At 33.0% G+C, this 25,497-nt stretch overlaps 1 protein-coding gene and 2 non-coding genes across 6 annotated transcripts in view; 2 read left to right on the top strand and 1 right to left on the bottom strand.

Moving 5' to 3' along the window:
* SMCHD1 (structural maintenance of chromosomes flexible hinge domain containing 1) overlaps positions 1–25,497 on the bottom strand; it is a 155,612-nt gene that overhangs the window by 105,859 nt on the left and 24,256 nt on the right. For 3 of the 4 annotated variants that reach the window (XM_063077158.1, XM_063077157.1, XM_063077159.1), the window contains exons 6-17: positions 20,523–20,637; positions 20,288–20,407; positions 18,388–18,554; positions 16,006–16,096; positions 15,035–15,245; positions 12,174–12,294; positions 9,594–9,777; positions 8,872–9,066; positions 7,194–7,307; positions 6,529–6,635; positions 5,733–5,815; positions 5,451–5,564 (exon numbers count right to left, since the gene is read on the bottom strand). In XM_063077158.1, the coding sequence (XP_062933228.1) occupies positions 5,451–5,564; positions 5,733–5,815; positions 6,529–6,635; positions 7,194–7,307; positions 8,872–9,066; positions 9,594–9,777; positions 12,174–12,294; positions 15,035–15,245; positions 16,006–16,096; positions 18,388–18,554; positions 20,288–20,407; positions 20,523–20,637 (1,622 nt within the window). Of the gene's footprint in view, positions 1–5,450; positions 5,565–5,732; positions 5,816–6,528; positions 6,636–7,193; positions 7,308–8,871; positions 9,067–9,593; positions 9,778–12,173; positions 12,295–15,034; positions 15,246–16,005; positions 16,097–18,387; positions 18,555–20,287; positions 20,408–20,522; positions 20,638–25,497 lie in introns of those variants that run through there. The other variant, XM_063077160.1, reaches the window with a different exon arrangement.
* On the top strand, positions 17,312–17,418 carry LOC134362356 (U6 spliceosomal RNA). Its single transcript, XR_010021613.1, has one exon. It is a non-coding gene; the product is annotated as a U6 spliceosomal RNA (small nuclear RNA).
* LOC134362352 (U6 spliceosomal RNA) lies at positions 19,393–19,499 on the top strand. Its single transcript, XR_010021609.1, has one exon. It is a non-coding gene; the product is annotated as a U6 spliceosomal RNA (small nuclear RNA).

Here is a 25,497-nt window from a genome sequence, read left to right as displayed (position 1 = left end):
TATTAGACCTAAAGAAGGAAATAGACACTAATACCATAATAGCAGGGGACCTGAACACTCCACTGTCAATATTAGACAGATCATCTAGGCAAAGAATCAGTAGAGAAACACAAGATCTAAACAAGACTCTAGACCAATTGGAATTGGCAGATATCTACAGAACATTCCACCCAACAACCTCAGAATATTCATTCTTCTCATCAGCACATGGATCATTCTCCAGGATAGATCACATATTAGGTCACAAATCAAGTCTCAATAAATTCAAAAAAATTGGAATTATCCCATGTATCTTCTCAGACCACAATGGATTAAAACTAGAAATTAATAACAAACAAAACTCTGGAAACTATACAAACACTTGGAAATTAAACAGCATTCTACTTAATGACATATGGGTCCAAGAAGAAATCAAGCAGGAAATCAAAATGTTTATTGAAACTAATGAAAACAATGATACATCATACCAAAACCTGTGGGATACTGCAAAAGCAGTATTGAGGGGAAAATTTATTGCATTAAATGCTCACTTCAGAAGAATAGAAAGATGGCAAGTGAACAACCTAACACTTCACCTTAAAGAACTAGAAAAACAAGAACAATCCAATCCTAAAGTTAGCAGACGGAAAGAAATCATTAAGATCAGAGCAGAACTGAATGAAATTGAAAACCAAAAAACAATTCAAAAGATCAACGAATCAAAAAGTTGGTTTTTTGAAAAGATAAATAAAATTGACAAACCATTAGCATGGCTAACAAAAAAAAGAAGAGAGAAGACTCAAATAACAAAAATTAGAAATGAAAAAGGCGATATTACAACTGATTCATCTGAAATACAAGGAATCATTCGAGACTACTATAAACAACTATATGCCAACAAATTTGAAAATCTGGAGGAAATGGATAAATTTCTGGACACACACAAACTCCCAAAACTGAACCATGAAGACGTAGAAAATTTGAACAGACCAATAACAATAAAGGAGATTGAAGCTGTTATCAGAAGGCTCCCAACAAAGAAAAGCCCAGGACCAGACGGATTCACAGCAGAATTTTACCAAACATTCAAAGAGGAATTGACACCGATTCTTTACAAACTATTCCAAAAGATTGAAACGGATGCAAATCTCCCAAACTCATTCTATGAAGCAAACATCATCCTGATACCAAAACCAGGTAAAGATATAACCAAAAAAGAAAACTACAGGCCGATATCCTTGATGAATATAGATGCAAAAATCCTCACTAAAATACTAGCAAACAGAATACAGCAACACATACGAAAAATTATTCATCACGATCAAGTGGGATTCATCCCAGGGATGCAAGGTTGGTTCAACATACGCAAATCAATAAATGTGATACACCATATTAATAAACTCAAACACAAGGACCATATGATCATCTCTATAGATGCTGAAAAAGCATTTGATAAAGTTCAGCACTCATTCATGACAAAGACCCTCTATAAGTTAGGTATAGAGGGAAAGTATCTCAACATAATTAAAGCCATATATGCCAAACCCACAGCCAATATCATCCTGAATGGGGAAAAGCTGAAAGCTTTTCCTTTAAGAACAGGCACTAGACAAGGATGCCCACTCTCACCACTCTTATTCAACATAGTGTTGGAAGTACTAGCCAGAGCAATCAGAGAAGAGAAGGAAATAAAGGGCATCCAGATTGGAAAAGATGAAGTCAAACTGTCCCTGTTTGCAGATGACATGATCCTATATATCGAACAGCCTAAAACCTCTACAAAAAAACTGTTGGAATTGATAAATGATTTCAGCACAGTAGCAGGATACAAAATCAACACACAAAAATCAGTAGCATTTCTTTTCTCCAATAGTGAACATGCAGAAGGAGAAATCAAGAAAGCCTGCCCATTTACAATAGCCACCAAAAAAATAAAATACTTAGGAATTGAGTTAACCAAGGAGGTGAAAAATCTCTATAATGAGAACTACAAACCACTGCTGAGAGAAATTAGAGAGGATACAAGAAGATGGAAAGATATTCCATGCTCCTGGATTGGAAGAATCAACATAGTGAAAATGTCCATACTACCCAAAGTGATATACAAATTCAATGCAATCCCCATTAAAATTCCAAAGACATTTTTCTCAGAAATGGAAAAAACTATTCAGACATTTATATGGAACAATAAAAGACCACGAATAGCCAAAGCAATGCTCAGCAAAAAAAATAAAGCTGGAGGCATAACACTACCTGACTTTAAGCTATACTACAAAGCTATAATAACCAAAACAGTATGGTACTGGCATAAAAACAGACACACTGACCAATGGAATAGAATAGAGAATCCAGAAATCAACCCACACACTTACTGCCATCTGATCTTTGACAAAGGCACCAAGCCTATTCACTGGGGAAGGGACTGCCTCTTCAGCAAGTGGTGCTGGGATAACTGGATATCGATATGCAGGAGAATGAAACTAGATCCATACCTCTCACCGTATACTAAAATCAACTCAAAATGGATTAAGGATTTAAATATACACCCTGAGACAATAAAACTTCTTAAAGAAAACATAGGAGAAACACTTCAGGAAATAGGACTGGGCACAGACTTCATGAATACGACCCCAAAAGCACGAGCAACCAAAGGAAAAATAAACAAATGGGATTATATCAAACTAAAAAGCTTCTGCACAGCAAAAGAAACAATTAAAAGAGTTAAAAGACAACCAACAGAGTGGGAGAAAATATTTGCAAAATATACATCTGACAAAGGATTAATATCCAGAATATATAAGGAACTCAAACAACTTTACAAGAAGAAAACAAGCAACCCAATTAAAAAATGGGCAAAAGAGCTAAGTAGGCATTTCTCTAAGGAAGATATCCAAATGGCCAACAGACATATGAAAAAATGCTCAACATCACTCAGCACCCGGGAAATGCAAATCAAAACCACATTGAGATACCATCTAACCCCAGTTAGGATGGCTAAAATCCAAAAGACTATGAACGATAAATGCTGGCGAGGCTGCGGAGAAAAAGGAACTCTCATACATTGTTGGTGGGACTGCAAAATGGTGCAGCCTCTATGGAAAATGGTATGGAGGTTCCTTAAACAATTGCAAATAGATCTACCATACGACCCAGCTATCCCACTGTTGGGAATATACCCAGAGGAATGGAAATCATCAAGTCGAAGGTATACCTGTTCCCCAATGTTCATCGCAGCACTCTTTACAATAGCCAAGAGTTGGAACCAGCCCAAATGCCCATCATCAGATGAGTGGATACGGAAAATGTGGTACATCTACACAATGGAATACTACTCAGCTATAAAAACGAATGAAATACTGCCATTTGCAACAACATGGATGGACCTTGAGAGAATTATATTAAGTGAAACAAGTCAGGCACAGAAAGAGAAATACCACATGTTCTCACTTATTGGAGGGAGCTAAAAATTAATATATAAATTCACACACACACATACACACACACACACACACACACACACACACACACAAACGGGGGGGGGGGGAGAAGATATAACAACCACAATTATTTGAAGTTGATACAACAAGCAAACAGAAAGGACATTGTTGGGGGGGAGGGGGGGAGGGAGAAGGGAGGGAGGTTTTGGTGATGGGGAGCAATAATCAGCTACAATGTATATCGACAAAATAAAATTAAAAATAAATAAATAAATAAATAAATTTTTTTAAAAAAAATAAATAAATAAATAAAACAAATAAAAGCATGGACTCAAGGAAGTTTTTGTACACCAATGCTCATAGAAGCATTATTCAAACAGATAAGAGGTAAAGCAAACCCAAGTGTCCATCAACAGTCTAATGGATAAACAAAATACACATACAATGGAATATTATTCAACCTTAAAAAATGAGAATTCTGACACATCCTACAAGGATGGAATTTAAAGACATTATGTTGAATGAAATAAGTCAGACACAAAGGAAAAATACTGTATGATTCCACTTACATAAGGTATCTAGAATAATCAAGTTCATAGAGACAGTAGAATAGTGGTTACCAGGGATGTGGCAGGAGGGGAGTAATGGAGAGTTATTACAACAGTTTCATGTCAGGTGACGGAAAAGTTCTGAAGTTGGATAGTGGTAATGGTTGCATAACAATGTAAATGTACTTAATACCACTTAATACACTTAAATTTTATGTTATGCATATTTTACCACAATAAAATACATATATAAAATTAAAAAACAGAGGGAGGCAGGATGTTTTAGTTCATTTTGTGTTGCTATAACAGCAACACCTGAGAGTGGGTAATCTATAAAGGAAAGAGGTCTATTTGGCTTACGATTCTGGGACAGGTGCATCTGGCATGGGCCTCAGGCTGCTTCTACTCATGGCGGAAAGTGGCAGGCAGCAGGCAGGTACAAGCAGATCACATGGCAAGAGGAAGCAAGAGAGGAAGAGAGGAGGTGCCAGGGTGCTATAAACAACAAGCTCTGGTGGGAACTAATAGAGCGAGAACTCACTCATTAATCCTCCCTCCCCCACGGAGAGCATTAATCCATTCATAAGGGATCCGCCCCCATGACTCAATCAGTTTCCAACACTGCCACATTGGAGATCAAATTTCCACATGAGTTTTGGACGGGACAACACATCCAAACTCCATCACAGAAAGATCAGGATAACAGTCAGAATCAACTGTTGGCTTTCAAGATGGAGGAAGGGTCATGAGCCAAGGAAGGAGAGTGGCTTCTAGAAGGCAGAGAAGGTACGGCTCCCCTAAAGTTTCTAGAAGGAATACAATCCTGCTGACACTTTGATTTTAGCCAGTGAAACCTGTGTCGAATGTCTTGTCTCCAGAACTATAAGATAATAAATGTATGTTGTTTTAAGCCACCAAATAAAGTTGGAGAAATACAGTGTAGAGAGTCACAAAAGCCAAAAATAAGAGAGCATTTCAGTAAAGTGAGAGTTGGTCAAACTATTAAATACTGCTGAGAGGCCTAATAAAACACTATACAATGGAAGTACACACTATAATTGACTAGCCTTTAAAAGCTGGAAATAAACACATATTGAACCAAATCTTGAACAGGCTTATTATGTGAACCATGTACCTCTGGCCTACAGTTTCAGAGCCTCAGTACTTCTTATTTTAAAAGGGAACTTAAGGATTTTCTAAATTCCTACCCAATGCAAATTCCTCTACATATATACACCATACCTTTACTTTAGTCCACAGCTATCTATGTAGAAAAATTCAGGATGAAGTGTTAAAAAAAAAAAAAAAACAAAAACAGAAAAGTACCAACAAAAAATGAATTATTCTTATACACCTGAAATTCCTGACTTTAATCAAATTCACTATGCCTATCAGATTGCTAGATCACCAATCATTACATGAAGTTTAAATCTATATTACATCTACAAGAACAACATGAAAGATCCAAATTAGTTTGTATACTTACAGTGTAATATAACTTTGAGCTCCACCAGGAGTTTCTTTGATCCTCCATGACTTGTTCCTGGAAGCTTTTGCATTGCTTCACCTTTTTTATTCAGTATTTCAATTCTTAATGCACCTGTGAGCCCAAAATTTGAAAAAAAGAGTGTCTTAATTACACCCAAAGCATCTGTTGAATCTGCTAGGTCTTCATATTGCATTTTAATTTTTCACGGTCTTTTATATACTGGAAATATAAGACAAAAGAAAAGCATTTTTTTGGTATCAGAAAGAAAAACAAACATACCAATGGGGGTTCCAGCAAGCCTAATCTCATTTGGCAATAATTCATCTCCTTCAGGCCAAGTTACTGACAATCTATCAGGAAGCCTATTATGAAACAAGCATATAAATGTTTCACAAACTCTGTTAATTATGGTCTTAATCATAAAAATACAAGTTACTAGAAATATATTTTGAAAGGTTAAATCTGGAATTCTATATGATTAATCATCTACAAGTTTTTTCCTTCTTAACCATTGCTGTGGCTACTGAAAAAGTAAGACAAAACCTCTTAGTATTAAAAGCCAGAAAATATCAATTTTTTGTGGTTTCTCTATTTGTTTTTGATACAAGTTACCTTTGGGAGACAGGATAAACCTAAGAATAGAAGAATTCAGTGAGAATCAAAATGATTGCATCATTAGCTATACAAGTAGAAGAGCCAAGAACAGTCTTTTGCTTTTCTACTTCCTTTTACTTCTTTTTTCGCTAATCTTAACCTCTCAGTAGGTACTACAATTTTCTTCTAGTTGTAGGCCAAACCAAGTTTTTTTTAAAAAAATGCCTTAATCATAGTGCCACTAAGAGTGACACTTTTAGATACATCATAATTGCTTTTTTCCTACAAAACAATGTAGGACTGTTTTTATAACTAGACCTCCTGATTTTAATATCAAAAAGTTCATCTCAATTTGTAAAACATCTAAGACTACAAATGCCATATCAGAAAAGTAAATTACATACTCAAGAATACTTAAAAGTACTGTAATTCCTCTCTCAATTTTTCTTATTTTTGTCATGCACCATGAAATGTGACTTACCTTGCCATTTCATCTTCTACATATTTTTTAACAGCTTTCTCAGCAACTGTCCTATCCAGCTTTGCAATTGGCACAGTTTTTATTTCGTCATACAGTGCCTGAGGTTCCTAAATAAATAAAATAAATCTATAACAACGTTTCAAACTTCAAAGAAAACTATTTAAATTTACCTGCGATAAAAACAAACACCCATGTTTCTTCCAAATATTTTATCCTAATTAAGTATATAAGTCATAGTAGCTATTCTTCCATTAGCCACAGTGTTTATTTCCATATTTTATGTAACCACCGTACTTCTAATGATATACCATTCAAATGTTAACTAGAACATGACATAGGAAAAAAATTCACTCCAGTTTTGTAGTTACTCATTCTTGAGATGGAAAAATTCTGGCCCTGAAGGAAATGTGCACTTTATAAAATTACTGTGATAATTAGGAATAATGTTTTTAAACACTGGGCATACAGATGTTAAGTTCTATAGATTATTAAAAACATCAAGTATGAAACATAAAAATTCATGATAAAACTATGACCACTTTATCCAAAAGAAAAACCAAATGTAAGGAAAATACAAAGTATTCTATCTCTATTTCAACATTTACGAAAAAGTAAGTGGTACCAACACATCTTCAGTAAGTACTTTTTATTACTTGCTGACTTACCATTGCAATTTGAACTTCTCCTCCTGTAGCATATACTTCACCATCATGATCACCATAAAGAAAAAATCTTACTATGCTTCCATAGAAGAGGGGAAGTGTCTTGATCGTCTTGACCTAGTATTTAGTTTTGAAAAAAAATTTCAGTATTAATATTTACTGAGAGAAATAGGTTTAAAATTACTTCACAGACCTCTCTATACAAGGAAAAAAACTCTGGTAACTATCACTAGAAAAACTAATAAAAGAAGCATTCTAATATTGTAATAAAATTGAGTTTGTGAAGTTCTCCACTTATTCTTAACAAATCTTTGTAAAGATACAGCAGCTTCATCAAATACTGTATGTCACAGTTAAGCATGTCTTAAAAGCCCATAACTCTTTCAAACTATATCATGAACGCCAAAGTATCTGAAACCTTTTTCCCCTATAAAATTTTGTTCTCAGACTATGAACAGTGATTTATAAACTGTGACAAGTTAACATTTCTTTCAAATAAATTAGCTCAAAACTTGCCTATATTTATTTTCCTTACTTAGCTTGAAAAATCTAAGAGTAATTTCCTTTAGTCCAATTCAGAAATTCCCAAAAAAGACTACAATCTACCTTTCTAGCCTCATTTTAAAACTAATTCTCTTCACACATGCACACATGCATATGCGCAAAGCTGCAAGACAACCTAATTCTTACCACTTGCTGTTTTCCTGCACTTACCTATGTGTGTGTCTAGGCTCAGATTACCTTCTCCTACAAAGCATTTTAACTCAACCACCAAAAAGCATTTGACAAAAGTGATCACTCCTTCCTTCTTGTAACTCTTCACGTGGCTTTAAGGATATCATATTCTCCTAGTTTCCTTCAATCTATCTGTGAGTTTCCTTTGTCAGTTCTTCCTTTTCATTCCAACCCCTAAATTCTGGGAAAGCTCCAGGCTCAGTCTTTGGTCTCATTAGCTATATTCACCACTTCTAAGGTGATCTCATCTGATTCCATGGCTTTAAATATATAATGATGCCTCACATTTATGGAGAGAATCGATGCCCCTCTATCTTAGTAATTATCCATCTATCCCTTTTCAAGATCCATGCAAATGCTACTTCCTGTCCAAAGAATTTCATAATTTGGTCTCTTGTCTCAAGACCTAACATGATTCAAAGTCAGAAAATTCTTTCTGCTCCTTCTAAACTGCCAATGCACAACATATTCTCTATTTTCATTGCAATTATCCCTGCCTTGCATATTATTATTTATATTTACGTTATCTCCATCTTTAAGCTATAATATTTCCAAGAACAAAACACATCTCTTAGATCTCTGTATTCTCCATAGTTCACTCAAAAGGCACAGTAACTTACACACAGCAGGTGCTAAAGAAAACAATGCTTAAAAAATCATTACATCACACATTAAAAAAAAAAAAACACTGAGAATCTACATGTGTGTAAAGTTTAGTGAAACAATAAAAACCTTGCTCACTGAGCCGTTGGCAATAAATAGTTTTTTAAAAATGCTATATCATGTTATTAAAACCAGTTTTTAATTATCAGTTTGTCCTTTTCATTCTTTCTTGGCTCCTGAGGAGCCAATACTTGCATTATTTTTTGTTGTTGTTAAATTCAAACACATCTAATTTAATTTCAAATTCCACTAAAAACTGAATAAAAAAGTAAGTGAAACCTACCAGCTGTCCTGCTTTGTATATTTTTCCATCCCATTCTATTGCTGCGTACGTAGCCCAAGGGCCTTGCTTTTTAGAAGGAAGATCAGGACGTGTAACTATTCCTTTAAAAAGTGTAAATTTTATTTGTTTGTCATATTTTTCATGACAGTCCTTCAGCCATAAAGCAAATTCTCTGTCAATTTTCATTCGCTGCTCCTGTAAAATTTTTAAATGTTCTATGAAGTACAGCTACTACTAAGCAAATATAATAGACATTGTCAGTCATTCTGTTTTCTTTCTGTATATCCCACTTCAGAAAAGCAAATTAAAAAAATTAAAACATTTTGCTGGATACTTTTCCTACAAATTTAGGAGATTTCAAACAAAAGTATTACAGAAGAGAAAATCTCTGACACCATCCTTGGAATCAAGGTCTCAATAGTCAATACTAACAATAAAACTTTCTATTCCTGCTTTCAATCCTAAGATATACCAAAAAATGATGAATACTTTAAGATCAAATAAAGATATGTAAATTTTATTCAAATATGGTCTAACCAGTTTGAAATTTTTGAGCAATGAACACTTGAATGCTCATGAGAAAATGTTTAAACATCATAGGCTTTTGAATAAATAAAAATCCAAAGTATGCAAAATATCAGTAAAAACTTATACTACTAGTGACTTTTACTTAAAAATGGGACATTCGTAAAAGTTCAAAACTTGATATTTAAAAATCATACCTGTCCATTTAAAATCCTTGTAAAAAGGGTGTTCTTATCTTTCAATTTTAACTCAAGATCCATAAAAGTCAGTTTATTTGTGCTGACCTGGAATTTGTCGTTAGTGAATAATGCACCAGATATTCTATTGTAGCATTCAATTGGTGCAAGCCCTCTCTTCTTAGGAGGAGTACACCAGTCAAAGCTTGAACAGAACACAATATTAGTAAAAAGATTAAGTTATAAAACAATATAATTTCAGCAAAAAAAAATCAAAACATACTCTAAAGGGCATCCAGATTGGAATATAAGTAGTCAAATTGTCCATCTGCAGACAACTTGATTTTATATACAGAAAAACCTAAAGATTCCACCAAAAAAACTCTTAGAACTGATAAACAAACTTGGTAAAGTTGCACAACACAAAATCAACACACAAAAATCAGTAGCATTTCTATACACCAAGAGCTAGCTAAAAAAGAAATCAAGAAAGCAATCCCATTTACAAAAGCTATAAAAGAAAAATAAAATGCCTAAGAATAAATTTAACCAAGGAGATGAAAGATCTGTCCAATAAAAATCACAAAACACTGATGAAAGAAATTAAAGAGAACAACAACAAAAAAAATGGAAAGACATCCCATGTTCATGTACTGAAGAGTTAATATTGTCACAATGACCATACTACCCAAAGCAATCTACAGATTCAATGCAATCCTTTTCAAAATACCAATGATATTTTTCACAGAAATAGGAAAATCCTAAAATTCATATGCAACCACCAAAGACCTTGAATAGCCAGAGCAATCATAAACAAAAAGAATAAAGCTAAAGGAATCACACTACCTGATTTCAAAATATATTACAAAGCTATGGTAATCAAAACATCATGGTACTAGCATAAAAACAGACACATGGGGCCGAGCCCGTGGCGCACTTGGTAGAGTGCTGCGCTGGGAGCGCGGCGACGCTCCCGCCGCGGGTTCGGATCCTATATAGGAATGACCGGTGCACTCACTGGCTGAGTGCCGGTCACGAAAAAACGACAAAAAAAAAAAAACAGACACATGAACCAATGGAACAGAATAGTGAACTCTGAAATAAATCCACGTACTTATAGCCAACTGTTTCTTGACAAAGGCACCACAAATAGTCTCTTCAATAAATGGGGCTGGGAAAAAGGAATATCCATATGCAAAAGAATGAAACTAGAACCCTTTCTCTCACTACATACAAAAATTAACTCAAGATAGATTAAAGACTTAAATGTAAGACCCAAAACTATGAAACTACTAGAAGAAAACATAGAAGAAATATTTCAGGGCTGGCCAGTAAGTTCAGTTAGATACTTCAGGACATTGGTCTGGACAAAGATTTTATAAATAATACTTCAAGAAGTACAGACAACAAAAGCAAAAGTAAACAAATAGGACTATATCAAAATAAAAAGCTTCTTCACAACAAAGGAAATGATCAACAGAGTGAAGAGGCAACCTGAAGAATGGAAAAAAACATTTGTAAACTATTTATCCAAAAAGGAATTAAAATTCAGAATAGATAAGGAACTCAAATAACTCGGGTGAAAAAAAAAAAAAAAAAACACCAAATAATCCAATTAAGAAATAGGAAAATGACCTGAATAGACATTTCTCAAAAAAAGACATACTAGTGGCAAACAGGTATATGAGAAAATGATCAACATCACTAATCATCAGGGAAATACAATTCCAAATCACTATGAGATACCATCTTACCCCAGTTAGGATGGCCATTAGCAAAAAGACAAAAAATAAATGCCGATGAGGATGTGAAGAAAGGAGAATTCTTTTACACTGTTGGTGGGAATGTAAACTAGTACAACCACTATAAAAAAGTATGGAGGTTCCTCTAAAAATTAAAAATACAACTACTATACAATCCAGCAACCTCGCAATTGGGTATTTATCAAAAGGAAAAATCTGTAAATGACGAGTTATCTGCAGCCCTATGCTTATTGCAGCAGTATTCACAATAGCCAAGATATGGAATCCCCAAGTATCCATCAACAGATGAATGAATATAGAAAATGTGGAATATATACACAATGGAATACTATTCAGATATAAAAAAGAATGAAATCCTATCATTTGAGGCAACAAGGATGAGCCTAGAAGGTATTTTTCTAAGTGAAATAAGTCGGGCACAGAAAGATAAATACCACGTTCTCATATGTGGAAACTTAAAAATATGAGCTCATAGCAGTAGAGAGTGGAATTATGGTTACTAGAGGCTGGGAAGAGAAGCAGGGAAGGAAGGATATGGTGAGGTTATTTAATGAATACAAACTTACAGCTAAATAGGAAGAATAAGTTATAGTGTTCTACAATAGTGCTAGGTGACTAACAATAATTTACTGCATATTTTCAAATGACTAGAAGAGAGGAGTCAAATGTTCTCAACACACAGAAATGATGTTTGTGGAAACAGATATGCTAATTACCCTGATTTTATCACTACACTACACATTATATACATGCATTGAAATATTCTATACCCAATATGTACAATTATTACATGTCAATTAAAGAATAGAGAAAAAAAAGATGCCCCCCCAAAACTTACTCTTCGACTGATGTATATGGTATTAACCGTCCATTCCAAAAACATTCAAAAATAGGCCTTTTCCCTCTTGCTGCTTTCTCAAGTATGCAACAATCATCATCATCATCTTCATCTTTTAATTCTAGATCCAAGGGTAACAGAGAACAAAATGTTAATTGCTATAAAGTATAATCATTTTTTATCACTGAGAAGTCAATTTCTGTAAGTGAAGTATTACAGTTGCTTCAGAGAAATGGTATTAAAGTTGCTTCAGAGAAATGGTAACACAAACATATGATCTTTCAAGTTGTGTTCTATAAAACCTAAAGGGAGTTTTACTCTCTGCTCTCTCAGGCAAATTTCCAAAATAGTTTCACATTACCAGTGGTGTTGGTCATTTAAAGGTCAATGATTACTTATATACTAATTGATCTGTGTTAAGAGTACCACACTAGCTGGTGAGCCTATAATCTTTAAAACCTATTTATAAAATTAACAGCATCATACATCCAAGAAGATTATGCTGTATAGCAAATCCGTCTTCCCTACAAACATAGGAGCTTTAATCCTGTATCTAAAACAAAGTCTCAGCTGGCCCGTGGCTCACTTGGGAGAGTATGGTGTTGATAACAACAAGGCCACGGGTTCGGATCCCTATATAGTGATGCCTGGTTGGGTCACTTGAGAGAGCATGGTGCTGACAACACCAAGTCAAGGGTTAAGATCCCCTTACCAATCCTCTCTTAAAAAAAATAGTACTAATAAAATAAAATAAAAAAATAAAACAAAGTCTCACAATTCTTTTGGAATCAATATGTTGACATGAAAATCATCTGAGAGCTGGCCAGTTAGCTCACCTGGTTAGAGTGTGGTGCTGATAACACCAAGGGTCAAGGGTTTGAATCCCCTTACTGGCCAGTCACACACAAAAAAAAGAAAGAAAGAAAGAAAAGAAAATCATCTCAGAAACCTATGTATCAAGTTTGCCTAGTTTGGACAAACTAGTCAATAATACTGAATTTAAGTTTACTTTATATAAATTATCACCTTTTCAAAGATCAGATTTGGGTAAGCACAAAAAATGCACACATGCAGAATAAGATATGTTACCATACATCAAAAGCATAATTAGCACTTTATATATAAAGTGTCCATATAACATTGTTTGTTAGCAATACATTCTCATGTATCCAAATAAATTAGGATTAAACATTATGATTCTGATATAACAACACCTCACCTATCCTGGTATTAAGTCACACACCTAAAATAAAGCTGTCTCCCCCGCAAAAGCCCACACAAAAAGTACCTGTGTAAAAGTTCCTTTCAATAAAACTAAACTCCTCCTTTGTTCTTAGAGGAGAAACTCTGACCATCACTCAACTTATGGCTTTTATTTTAAAACATCATTTGAAGAACTTTCTATCTTTTAGTCTACAAGCATACAAAAATTAGAAATAGCAAATTAAACAGGAGTCAGAGGCAACACAGGAGGCAGAGCCACTGAGTAATAACATGTACTGAGCATTTATTAAATAGTTGCTTCAAAGAAATGATATTCTAGAATCTTGCCCCACATTCTTATTTAACCCTCACAATACCTCTATGAGGTATGAAAAATAATCCCATTTCACAGATGAGGAAACTGAGGTAGGGAGCAGTTTGTCCAAGTTTACACAATAGAAAGTGGCAGAGATGAGATTCAAATCAGGAAATCTGGTTGCAGAACCCACAAAACTAAGTTTGTACTAGGGAAGTATTCTGGATGAGAAAGTTTAATATTGTTAATACATAAATTCAATGCAATCCCGATAATCACACTAGGATTTTTTTAGTGAATGTACAAAGCTAATTCCAGTGTTTATCTAGAAGAGCAAAAACTTAAGAATATTCTCAAAAAAGAACAATAGCGAGAATGTCTTGCCCTAAAAATATCAATATATAGGGTAAAGCTACAAGAGAGTATCATTACTCATGTATAAAAATACAACAGAGTACCTTATGATAAAGAACCTAGATCTATGTACTTATGGCAACTTAATTCATTATAAAAGTGGTGTTACAAACTGCTGGGAAAATTATAACATTCAATAACTGGTACTCAAACAGAGCACCATATGGAAAACATTAAGTTAAATCCCTACCTGACTCTACACACAAAAAAGGAAAACACAGATGCATGTAACATAAAATGACAAAAAAAAAAAAAAAGAAAAAAGAAAAGAAAAGAAAAGAAAAAAAGTACAGGATCTGTTTATAATCTTAAAGTGTAAGAAGCCTTCAACAGCAAGACAAAGGGCCAGCCCGTGGCTCCCTTGGGAGAGTGTGGTGCTGATAGCGTCGAGGCCACGGGTTCAGATCCTTATATAGGGATGGCCGGTTGGCTAACTTGGGAGAGCGTGGTGCTGACAACATCAAGTCAAGGGTTAAGATCTCCTTACCGGTCATCTTTTAAAAAAAAACAACCACAAAGAAAAAACACAGCAAGACAAAATCAGAAAGCATTAAAAAAAACCCTAATATATGTGACTGCATAAAGCGTAAAACTTCTTTCTAAATACCTACAAAAATGTAGGTAAGACAAATGGGGAATATATAAAGAATTAATATGCTTACATATCTAAAAACTTAGTTCAGTAAGAGATCTAAGAGAAAAGAATAGTTTCTTAAAGCCAGTGCTTAATTCACCTGGAATTGAATACATACAAAAATCAAGAATTATAAAAATTACAAATACCTAAAAATTTAAGACTTGCATAAGGAAAAAAATTTTAATATTCATCTAACCTTAATAGCCCAAATAATAATGATAATTTTTTTAAAAAATCACTATCCTAATTTGTAATTTCACATTTTGTAGCTAAGATAACAGATTAACATACTTGATGGAAAGCATGGATCATCAGGATAAGTTTCTCTATCATATAAGAAAGGATGATATCGGATAATCCCTTCCACTACACCGTCTCCTTCAACATGAGCCTTGAACTCAAAGCTATCAGCTGCTGTGTTTATATACAACGTCTGCATGTCGTCTTGTATTTCCCTTAGGTTGATAATCTTAGGTGCCTTCCCTTTTTCAAACATAGAAATCTAAAATAAAAATAAAACAAAAACAATTAAATTCTATGATGACTCTTCTTTTGTTCTCAGCTATAATCCAACAACAGAATAGGCAAAAACTACTTTCATTTCTACAAGTAATCATCTAATTTAATAAAATATAGAGGGGTCTTCAAAAAGTTCATGGAAAAATGCATATTATCTTTCAATTCTATTTTTCCATGAATGTTTTGAAGTATTCTCAGGTTAAATAACTTAAAGTAGCATCTCAATAAGGAAAATACTCATAAAAAATAGAAATTAAGCAAAGAAACAGCAAACCAGCTAAAGGACAGGTAAGTTATGAGTACATTCAAAGTTTCCTGCTAGAGGTAGGAAGTGGTACAATGTTGTATGTGAAAATCTTTTTAAGGTGTGAGCTAGGATATTGAGAACCCAACACTCAAATGTTCTGTGTTTCTAAATCTTGTCACTACCATAAGACTTCTATAAAGAAAAGGAAAGCTATGTATTGTCCCTTTTCCTCCCTGCTTCAAGACATGATGTTCAGCAACAATTCCTATCTCTATAAAAGAGAGAGAAAGAAAAGAGAAACCAAGTACTAAATAAGGATTCAAGAAAAATACAACTAGGAATAAACTCTTTACTTAAACATCAAATAACCAAAGTACTTTGGTAAAAGACAAGGAGAAAGATGTCTAATTATTGACTGATTTTTGCTATCCAGAGTCACTGGAACTGAAACAGATACCTAATAATGTGTAATATTTTAAGATGAATATTATCTTACTTCAATATCAATGTTGTTGAAAGGTCCCACTTCTTTTGATGTACGTATTTCATTTCCTTTTGGGCCATGAATATAGTAATGGTAAATATGCCTAAAATATAGAAGAAAAGCTTTTTACTACTAATTCACATAAAATTATGGTTCATAAAACAATTTTATAGCTACTATTTAAACTATTAGGTGCCATGCACTATTATTAAGCATTTTTTAATACAGTACCCCATTTAATGGTAAAACAATTCTGATATGCAGGTATTGCTACATCTCATTTTATAGATACAGAAACAGATGCAAGGAGTACATATAATTTATCTAAGATCACTGAACTAAAGTTAGGGACAGATGGGCTCCAATCCAGACCTCTCCAACTTCAAAGCCCACATACTTTATACTTCCAAGAAGTAGAATTTGTCAAATAAATATAAACTAGAAGGCAAGAGTATATAACTCTATTTGCCAGTGATGTTCTAGAAAGGACTCCATTATCAGAGAGTAAACTGGATTGGATATCTTTAAATAATCTTCTCAACGAAAGAATATCACTCTAGAACTTTCATCTCTCCTCTCTTATGGCACTGAGATAATCTTACCTCAACATTACAAAAACAAAACCAATAAATTCAACATCATCCCACTGAAAACCACCACTTCAGAAGTCTTTGTTACCTTACTTTTAAAGTAATGATTTCAAAAGATTAAATTTTGGTAGGATTATTCAAGACTATAAAATACCACACCTTTAGATAGTCTTCAAATAGAAACCTGCCATATTCCTTCATATAAATTTTAATTTTAAAAAATTAAATTTATTGTTCTAGCTACTCTTTAAGATACCCCTGAAATAAAAGGAAATCATTGAAAATCTTTAGATCTTTCTTTAGCCATCTCAAGTGTTAACACCATGACCAACAAGTTTGCCACCACAAATTAAAGGTTGCTTTAAAGAACTTAACAATTGTCTGTTTCAAAAAATAGTTAAAGTTATGTTAGTCTGTTAAAGCAAGAGTATATTCTAATTATTTATTATGCACACTGAGTTCCTTCAGTAAAAAGAAACTATAATTATATAACAGCTAATAAAATACATAGAGAAGATCCAAAAGTCCTATGTAAATATCTTGAGCTACAGAGGCAATAAACAGCAATATTCAAGAAGAAAAAAGATGTTCTTAAAAACCAATTTTCCTATAAAAACCAAAAATTTTAAACTCTGTTAATATACATTTATGTATAAAATACAGAATCTCAAATTAAGCGCAAGAGCCTTTTGAGTAAATGTGAAAAGATACTTTTTAAGAAAAATATTGTGCTTGCTTCAGCAGCACATATACTAAAATTGGAACAATACAGAGAAGATTAGCATGACACTTGTGCAAGGACGACACACAAATTCATGAAGCATTCCATATTTTTCAATTTGTGGTAATGGGTATCCTGATACTATTGATCTGACCATCACATCCTGGGCACAGGTGGTGACAGTCAGCTTTGTACCTCATGAGTATACATAATCAATAAAATAAAATTTAAAAAATAAAAACAAAAAATATATTAATTTTGTGCAGATGTACCCATTTTGCAAGACTCAGTAATTCAGACTAATGCAAATTATGGAAACAATCCAATAAATGGTATGTATCATGTAGTTACAAAGAAAAAACTAAGAGCCATTAAATAAATATTACTCTGATTTGATCTAATGGAACATACAAGGGTACTTCAAAAGGTTTTTAGAAAACAATTAAAAGATGATAAAAATCTTCCCATGAACTTCCTAAAGTACTCTCATATAGTCCCTACAAGTTTTACTGGAACAGATACACAATGATTTATTTTTGGCATTTACTAATACGTCATATATGCACATATGTATACATGTTTTTTATTTTAATAGGCTTGATGCATTCATTTGATAAACATGTATTGAGCATCTGCTATGTAGCAGGTATTCTTCTAGACACTGGGGATACAGTAGTAAATTAAAAAAGACACTCCATTTTGGAAAGCAGACAAAAAAATAAAATATATGGTATGAAAGATTATGATGGGTGCTATGGAAAGCAAGCACAAAAGGGGGACATGGGAATAAAGGTGCTGAATTTGATAAATTCTGAAGTTCATTTTTATTTTTATAATAGGTGTCAAAAGTCCTGCGCCTCAGATAATGCTTAGTATACTACAAGTGACTTATAAATATTTGTAGATTGAATGAATGGAAAATTGTTTTAACACCAACATCAGAGTAATGGATACTATACTGAAGGGAAGGAAATGGGGCAGAAACAAAAAAAGGGTAAGAGAGAGGCTTCAATGTATCTGTAATATTTTCACTCTTAAAAAAGATAAGTAGCAACATTTCCTGAACCAAATATAATTACTTACGCTAACTGTCGTGTCCAAAGATGGAAATAATTTTTCAAGTACTGTATGTGTTCTGGTTGTACCCCTGTGATAATCACAGCAGTAAAGCTATCTTTTTCCTTCTCCTCTATGATAAGATTATGTAGAAATCTTTCATCATCATTTGTAATGTGAACAGAATCAGATGGCTATAAGAGTGAATATAAACACAACAGATTAAATAATCTAAATTATAATTATACAAATAACTATTACATCAAATTTTAATGTGATTCACTTGCATAGCTTCAGAAACAGGCTTTAGAAAAAACTTTGGAGGGAACTGGTTCAATTCAACAAACCAGTTGAGTATGTGACAACAATGTGAGGACGGGAACTTTCACCTAGACTGCAACATGCAACCAGTTTTAATATCGCAATAAGATAAGATGGAAAAGATCAATGAAATATTGGTATGTAAATATATCGAAATATGTAATTTGTTAAATAAATGCAACAAATTAAAGATAAAAAAAAGTAGGATAAGCAAAAGTAAAGAAATTTCCTGGACAGAGGGAATGTTAAGTTATAATGTAAATAAAAGTGGCTAATAAACATGAAAAAAAAAATTCAGCCAACTAGTAATAAAAGAAAAGGAATTATTTTCACCTATCAAACTGCCAACATTTTGCTCCCTTTCCCCTTCTAGTTCTTTTAAAAAAAAAAAAATCAGATAGGCATTTCCATGCACTGTTACTAGAAGTGTATTTCATTTTGGGTTTAACCTTTCAGAAAAGTAATTTTGTAATACACAACATGAACATCTAAAAAGTTCAAATTAATTGTCACAGCTATTAAAATTCTAACAATCTATCCTAAGAAAAAGACCTGTAATTCAGAAAAAACGTTAGGCAAGGATATTCATGGCAATGTCTTTATAAGTATAGTAAAAAAAATTCTTCAAATAAGCTAAATGTTCAATAGAACAGTTAAACTAGATAACATTCATCAAAAGAAATATGATAACGCTATTAAAAATGTGTTGTGGTGCTCGCTTCGGCAGCACATATACTAAAATTGGAACGATACAGAGAAGATTAGCATGGCCCCTGCGCAAGGATGACACGCAAATTCGTGAAGCGTTCCATATTTAAAAAATAAATAAATAAATAAAAATAAAAATAAAAAAAATAAAAATGTGTTGTGTACCAAACTATTTTATAACACGAAGAAATACTAAAAAGGTTAATTTTTAATGTGGGATCAATATTATAAATATATATTTTTAAAAACTGAATTCACCAAAATGTTACAGAGCTTTGGCACTTGTATTTCTATTTTCTTTATACTTTCCTATAAAACTTCTACAATAGGTTTTACAAAACAATCTTTAAAAAGCTCAAAATTACTTTAAAAAAAAGATTTTAAGATAAAAAATTATAAAACATTTCAAACAGAGAGAAGCTGAAGGAGTATACAATAGTACCAAATACTGACCATGAAGACTCAAATTTGTTAACATTTTGTCATATTAAAATGAGAATTTGAATGCAAACTTATAACAGAAATTTCATTTATTGCTCCAGAACTCTGATTTCCTGAAAGTCTATTACCTATCACTGTTTTTCTACTTTATTTTTATAATTATTATTTAACAAAGATGTTAAAATCCAAATTCAGACCAAGGAAAAAGTTTACAATCTTACGAGCAATTTACAAAAAGTTTACTAGGCATTATGAGACTTTCAGACTAAGAAAGCACATGAATGATTTTTGGTACCCACGTGATTAAAGGAAAAACAATGAAAATGTAATTCATTTAGAAAACTTCCTACCTTCAAGTTTATAAACAACAAACTAGCATCTTATAAATTACAAAAAAAATTCTGTCCTATCATCTGTCCAAAGGAATAAATTTACAATGAGTTCAAATGTATTGTACCTTTCTGTTTCTAATATATCCACTATATATTGCCTCTTTATTTTTCTCCTTCTTCTCAAAATCTTCTTTAGAAAGTACAAGCTCATGAACATCTTGGGAATCTGCAGGTTTGCTTATCATCTGTTAAATATTAAAAAGAATATATTAAAAATTCTTAACAGTTAAACACATTTAGAAAGAGTCAACTTAAAATTTTTTTGATCGACTTCCATTTATAAGAAATCTTTTTACTTACTCTGGCTGATTGTCCAACAAAGAAAACAGCCTGCTTGCCCCCAACACCAAAATAGGAAATATCACTATTTAAACTGCGTGGCACTGGTACTGGACGAACATATCCTGAATGATCACTAAAATAAAACATTACATTAATGCAGTGATTTTAAAACAAGCTACTTAAGTGCCAAAGGAAAATTTTAAAGCATTTTCACTAGGTGTTAATAAAATGATCCCCAAGCCAGCTAACACTCCTGCTTCAAAGCTGAAAGAATCAGAGCCCAAAGTCAAGATATCTAGTCCAGTGGTTCTCAAAGCATAGTCCCCAGACCAGCTGCTGCATCAGTTCACCTGGAAACTTTAAGAAATGCAAATTCTTAGGCCCCACCCCACTAAATCAGAAAATCTCTCACAAAATAGGACTAAACAAATATCCTTTTCTTTCATATCCTTATGCCTCTAGAACCTTCCATTCAAAATTGTTTGCTACTTCAAAACTTGTCAAAATATTGTCAAAAGAATAATGGGGATTACAGCAAATGAGATTCTCATATCCAAGTATCAAGACAAGTAAGGGAATCTGAGGGCAACTCCCACTGCACCATAATAATGCTCTGGAGAGGAGGCATCGCTGGTTTTTCAAAATATAGGCAAGATCTCCAGGGACATCATTTCCCAATATTAGAAATAAGCAGAATTGGGGGTGAGGCTGGAACTACTATTAAACTCATTGAAAAGGTTAAAAAGAGCAGATGTGACACAGCTGGAGAAAATTAGAGAACAGGACAATATATTCGAAGAACCTATCCATAAGAAACAAAGAAAAGGGAACTGACAATATCAAAGTGGGATTAAAAGACTTGAATGACTGAAGGAAAATATGTCACACAAGTTTAATCGTAGTTCTATAAAGAGAGGAGAGAAAAAATGGACAATAGCTGCAAACATTCTCAAACCAATAAAAGACACGGCCCCACAGATCCAGGAAGACCAAAAGAGCCCAAACAAAATAAATAAAAAGAAATCCACATCACTGTAAACCCCAAAAACAAACAGAAAAACTAGAAAATAGGCTAAAAAATAAAAAGGTTGGCACTTTGATAGCAACAGTCAAAGACAGTGAAATATTATCTCCACAGAGCCTTGAGAAAATCTATCTACCTAGAATTGTGAACTACAGCAAAATAAAGAATTTACAGATAAAAATCAAGGTAATTTATCACCAGAAGGCTTGCTCTAAAGGAATGTTCCTACAAGCACAGTCTGACATACAAGAGGTTACCATAATATGGTACATGTAAATGTAATTTTTTAAAGTAATACATGTAAGAATTTTTAAATTATGTGATTAGAAAAGAGTATTATGTATAAATTGTGGGATTTTTAGAAAGTCAAACTTTAAATACATTTTAGAATTTCAAAGACAACCAGGAAAAAAAAATATATATATATATATAAATATTAAAGAGAAAAAAGGTGGAACCACAACAAAAACAGCAATGAAAAGACAAAATTTAAAAAACAGAAAACAGAAAAAATAAAAACAGAGGAAAAAATGGGATAAAAAAATTTGAATTAACATAAGAAGTCCCAATCCATATATCGATAACAAAAATAAAAATAAAGACAACACTGATGAGGTAAGACGCTGTAATACCAAAGATACAAAACAAAGCACCAAAAAATGCCCCCTCACAACACACAAACACATCACTGCACAACACACCCATAAACACATCCCCACATAACAGAGACTAAAACCTGCTCCCATACAACTCATACAAAAAACTGTCCCTGCACAACACACACTCAAAATGCGTCCTCACATGGCATGCATTTATACAAAATACTCCACACAATATACAAACACCTCCAAAAAAAATACACAGCCTAACCCTACACAACACACACACCAATGATAAGAAGATCTTAAAAGCAATCAGAGAAAAACAAACAAAACATACTGAGATACAAAGACAAAAGCTACAACAGATTTCTCATCATAAACTATGCAAATCAGTAGAAAATGGAGTGACATCTTTAATGTACTGAAATTTTTTAAAAAAATCAACCTAAAATTCTATGCTCATCAAAAATATTTTTAAAGAAGGAGAAAAGGGAGAGATCCTAACCATCAGATATACAAAAGCTGAAAAAATTCATCATGAGCATACCCGAGTTACAAAAAATATTAAAAGAAGATAGTTAGGAAGAAAAACGATATCAGATAGATTTACAAAGAAATAAATATGAGCACCAGAAATGGTAAATATGTCAGTAAATATAAATTTTATAAGAGACTTAAACAGATACATGTATGCAAATGTTCAAAGCAACAATAAGACAAAAGGTGCAAACAACCTTTTATGAATGAATAATGAATGAATAAACAAAATGTGGTAATGCTATATAATGAAATATTATTCAGCTATAAAAAGGAATAAAGTTCTGATACATGCTATATGCTACAACATGGATAAACTTTGAAAACATCATGCTAAGTGAAATAAATCAGACACAAAATAAGAAATACTATATGACTTCACTTAAATGAGGTACATAGAGTTGGCAAATTCATTGACACAGTAGAACAGTGGTCACCAAAGGCTGGGAGGAGGGTGAATGGGGAGTTACAATTTAGGAGCGCATAATGGTTATGGTTAAAAACACTGGGTTAATGCCACTAAACTGCATACTTTACAATGGTTATAATGGCAAGTTTTATGTTATATATATTCTACCACGATTTTAAAGAAAAAGACTGCTTTTAAAAGGGAGTTGTTAGAACAGAGATTTGTCTAGCTTAGCAAGAAAGATCAGGAAGTTGAGAAGTAGCCTTCTTACCGTTAAACAAGAGAGAGAGACAAATGACTGTTTAAAGCAAAATAATGACAATGTACTTTGATATTTATATGGCAAAGTAAAACGTATAAAAGTAAAACCACAAAGATCAAAGCATCATAAATGGAAATATACAAGGGTACTACAAAAGTTTCCTGGAAAAATGGAATTAAAAGATCATATGAATCTTTACATGAACTTTTTGAAGACCCCTCATACTGTTGTGATGTACTTACATTACATGTGAAGTGGTATAATATTAATTGATATAGACTGAGATAAATTAAAAATGTATAGCTCAGCCTGGAACAATGCAGGAGTGAGGGGGCCAACCCCCCAACCCAGTGCAGTTGAAAATCTGAGTATAACCTTTGACTCCCCCCAAAACTTAACTATTAAAGCCAAAAGCCTTATTAATAACATAATTAACACATAGTTTGTACATTATATGCATTATAAATATACTGTAGTCTTACAATAAGATAAGCTAGAGAAAAGAAAATATTATTAAAAAAATCACCCATACTGGCCAGCTGCCAAAAAAAATCATAAGAAAGATAAAATACATTTTCAGTACTCTACATATATTTACTGAAAAAAACCTGCACAGAATTGGACCTGTGCAATTCAAAGCCATGTTGTTCAAGGATCAACTGAATACTATGATTCCTGGTTACCAGTGAAACAGCAAAACAGTGTTATAACTAACTAGCCAAAAAAAAGAGATAAAATGGAATCACATACACATGCAAAAAGACTCGATCTAAGTCAGGGAAAAAAATGGGAATGAAAAACTGACTGGAAAAATAAACAAACAGCAAAGATGGTAAGTTTCAATCCAAACATACCAATAATCACATTAAATGCAACTGGTCTAAACATCCCAATTAAAAGGCAGAGATTGTCATATATTAAGACACAACTATCTATTGCCTGAATGAAACCCTCTTTAAACATGATGAGACTATAGATTAAAGGTTGGAAAATGATTTACCATTTTAACACTAACGAAAAGAAAGCTGGAGTAAATATATTAACATCAGACAAAGTCAATAAAAGAATATCAGTAGGAAATGAAGAAAGAACAATGAAACAAACAAATACATGGGTAAACAAAAGAGGCTATCACTCTGAAGTTTTTCAAACCATGTCAGATTGTTGAAATCAAAATAACTTTGTCCTCAATGTATTCATGTAGAGATGATATTTAAGACAATTAAATTATAAATGGGAGTTATGGGACCTAAATTGTGGTAAGATTCCTACAATTCACTTTAAGTGTAAAATGTCCATACTGTAATAAGCTATGTATGTATACAGTAAACTCTAGAGCAACTATTAATAAAATACAAGATATACTTACAAATACAACAGAGTAAGAAAACAGAACACTAAACTATGTTCATGTAATCCACAAAAAAACCAGAAAAGAAAATTGAAAAACGAAGGGAAGAAACAGAAAAATTATAACATGACAAGCTCAAGTCCTAAGATATCAATAATCACATTATATGCAATGGTACAAATACACTAAATAAAACTGGCAGAGTGGTTTAAATAAAAATGGCCCAACTAGATGTGTCTACAAAAAACTAATTTCACATATAATCATATAGGTAGATTAAAAGAAAATGGATGAAAAAAGATATACCTTGCAAACATGAATGAGAAGAAGCTGGAAATGGCACTATACTGATAAATAAAATACACTTCAGAGCAATGAAAACGACCAGGAACAAAGAGCAACACTACATAATGATAAAAGGGTCAATCCACCAAAAAGGTGTGGAAGGCATAACAGTTCTACGTATGCACCAAATAACACAACTTCAAATACATAAAGCAAAAGCAAAGATTAAGAGAACTAAAAAGAAACAGACAAATCTATAAATATAGTGGGGTTCAATACCCCTCTTTTAGTAACTACCACACAGAAAACCAGCAAGGATATAAAGAAATGAACAACCAATTTAATCTAATCAACAATTACAGAACACTTCTCCCAAAACTCCCAAAATATACCTTCTTTTCAAGGATGCACTGAAAATGTACCAAGGGCCGACCCCGTGGCTCACTCGGGAGAGTGCGGCGCTGGGAGTGCAGTGGCACTCCCACCGCGGGTTCGGATCCTGGCCGGTGCGCTCACTGGCTGA

The sequence above is a fragment of the Cynocephalus volans genome, chromosome 13 (genome assembly GCF_027409185.1).
Source record: "Cynocephalus volans isolate mCynVol1 chromosome 13, mCynVol1.pri, whole genome shotgun sequence".
NCBI classification, from domain to species: domain Eukaryota; kingdom Metazoa; phylum Chordata; class Mammalia; order Dermoptera; family Cynocephalidae; genus Cynocephalus; species Cynocephalus volans.
This window is presented reverse-complemented; position numbering and strand designations above follow the sequence as displayed.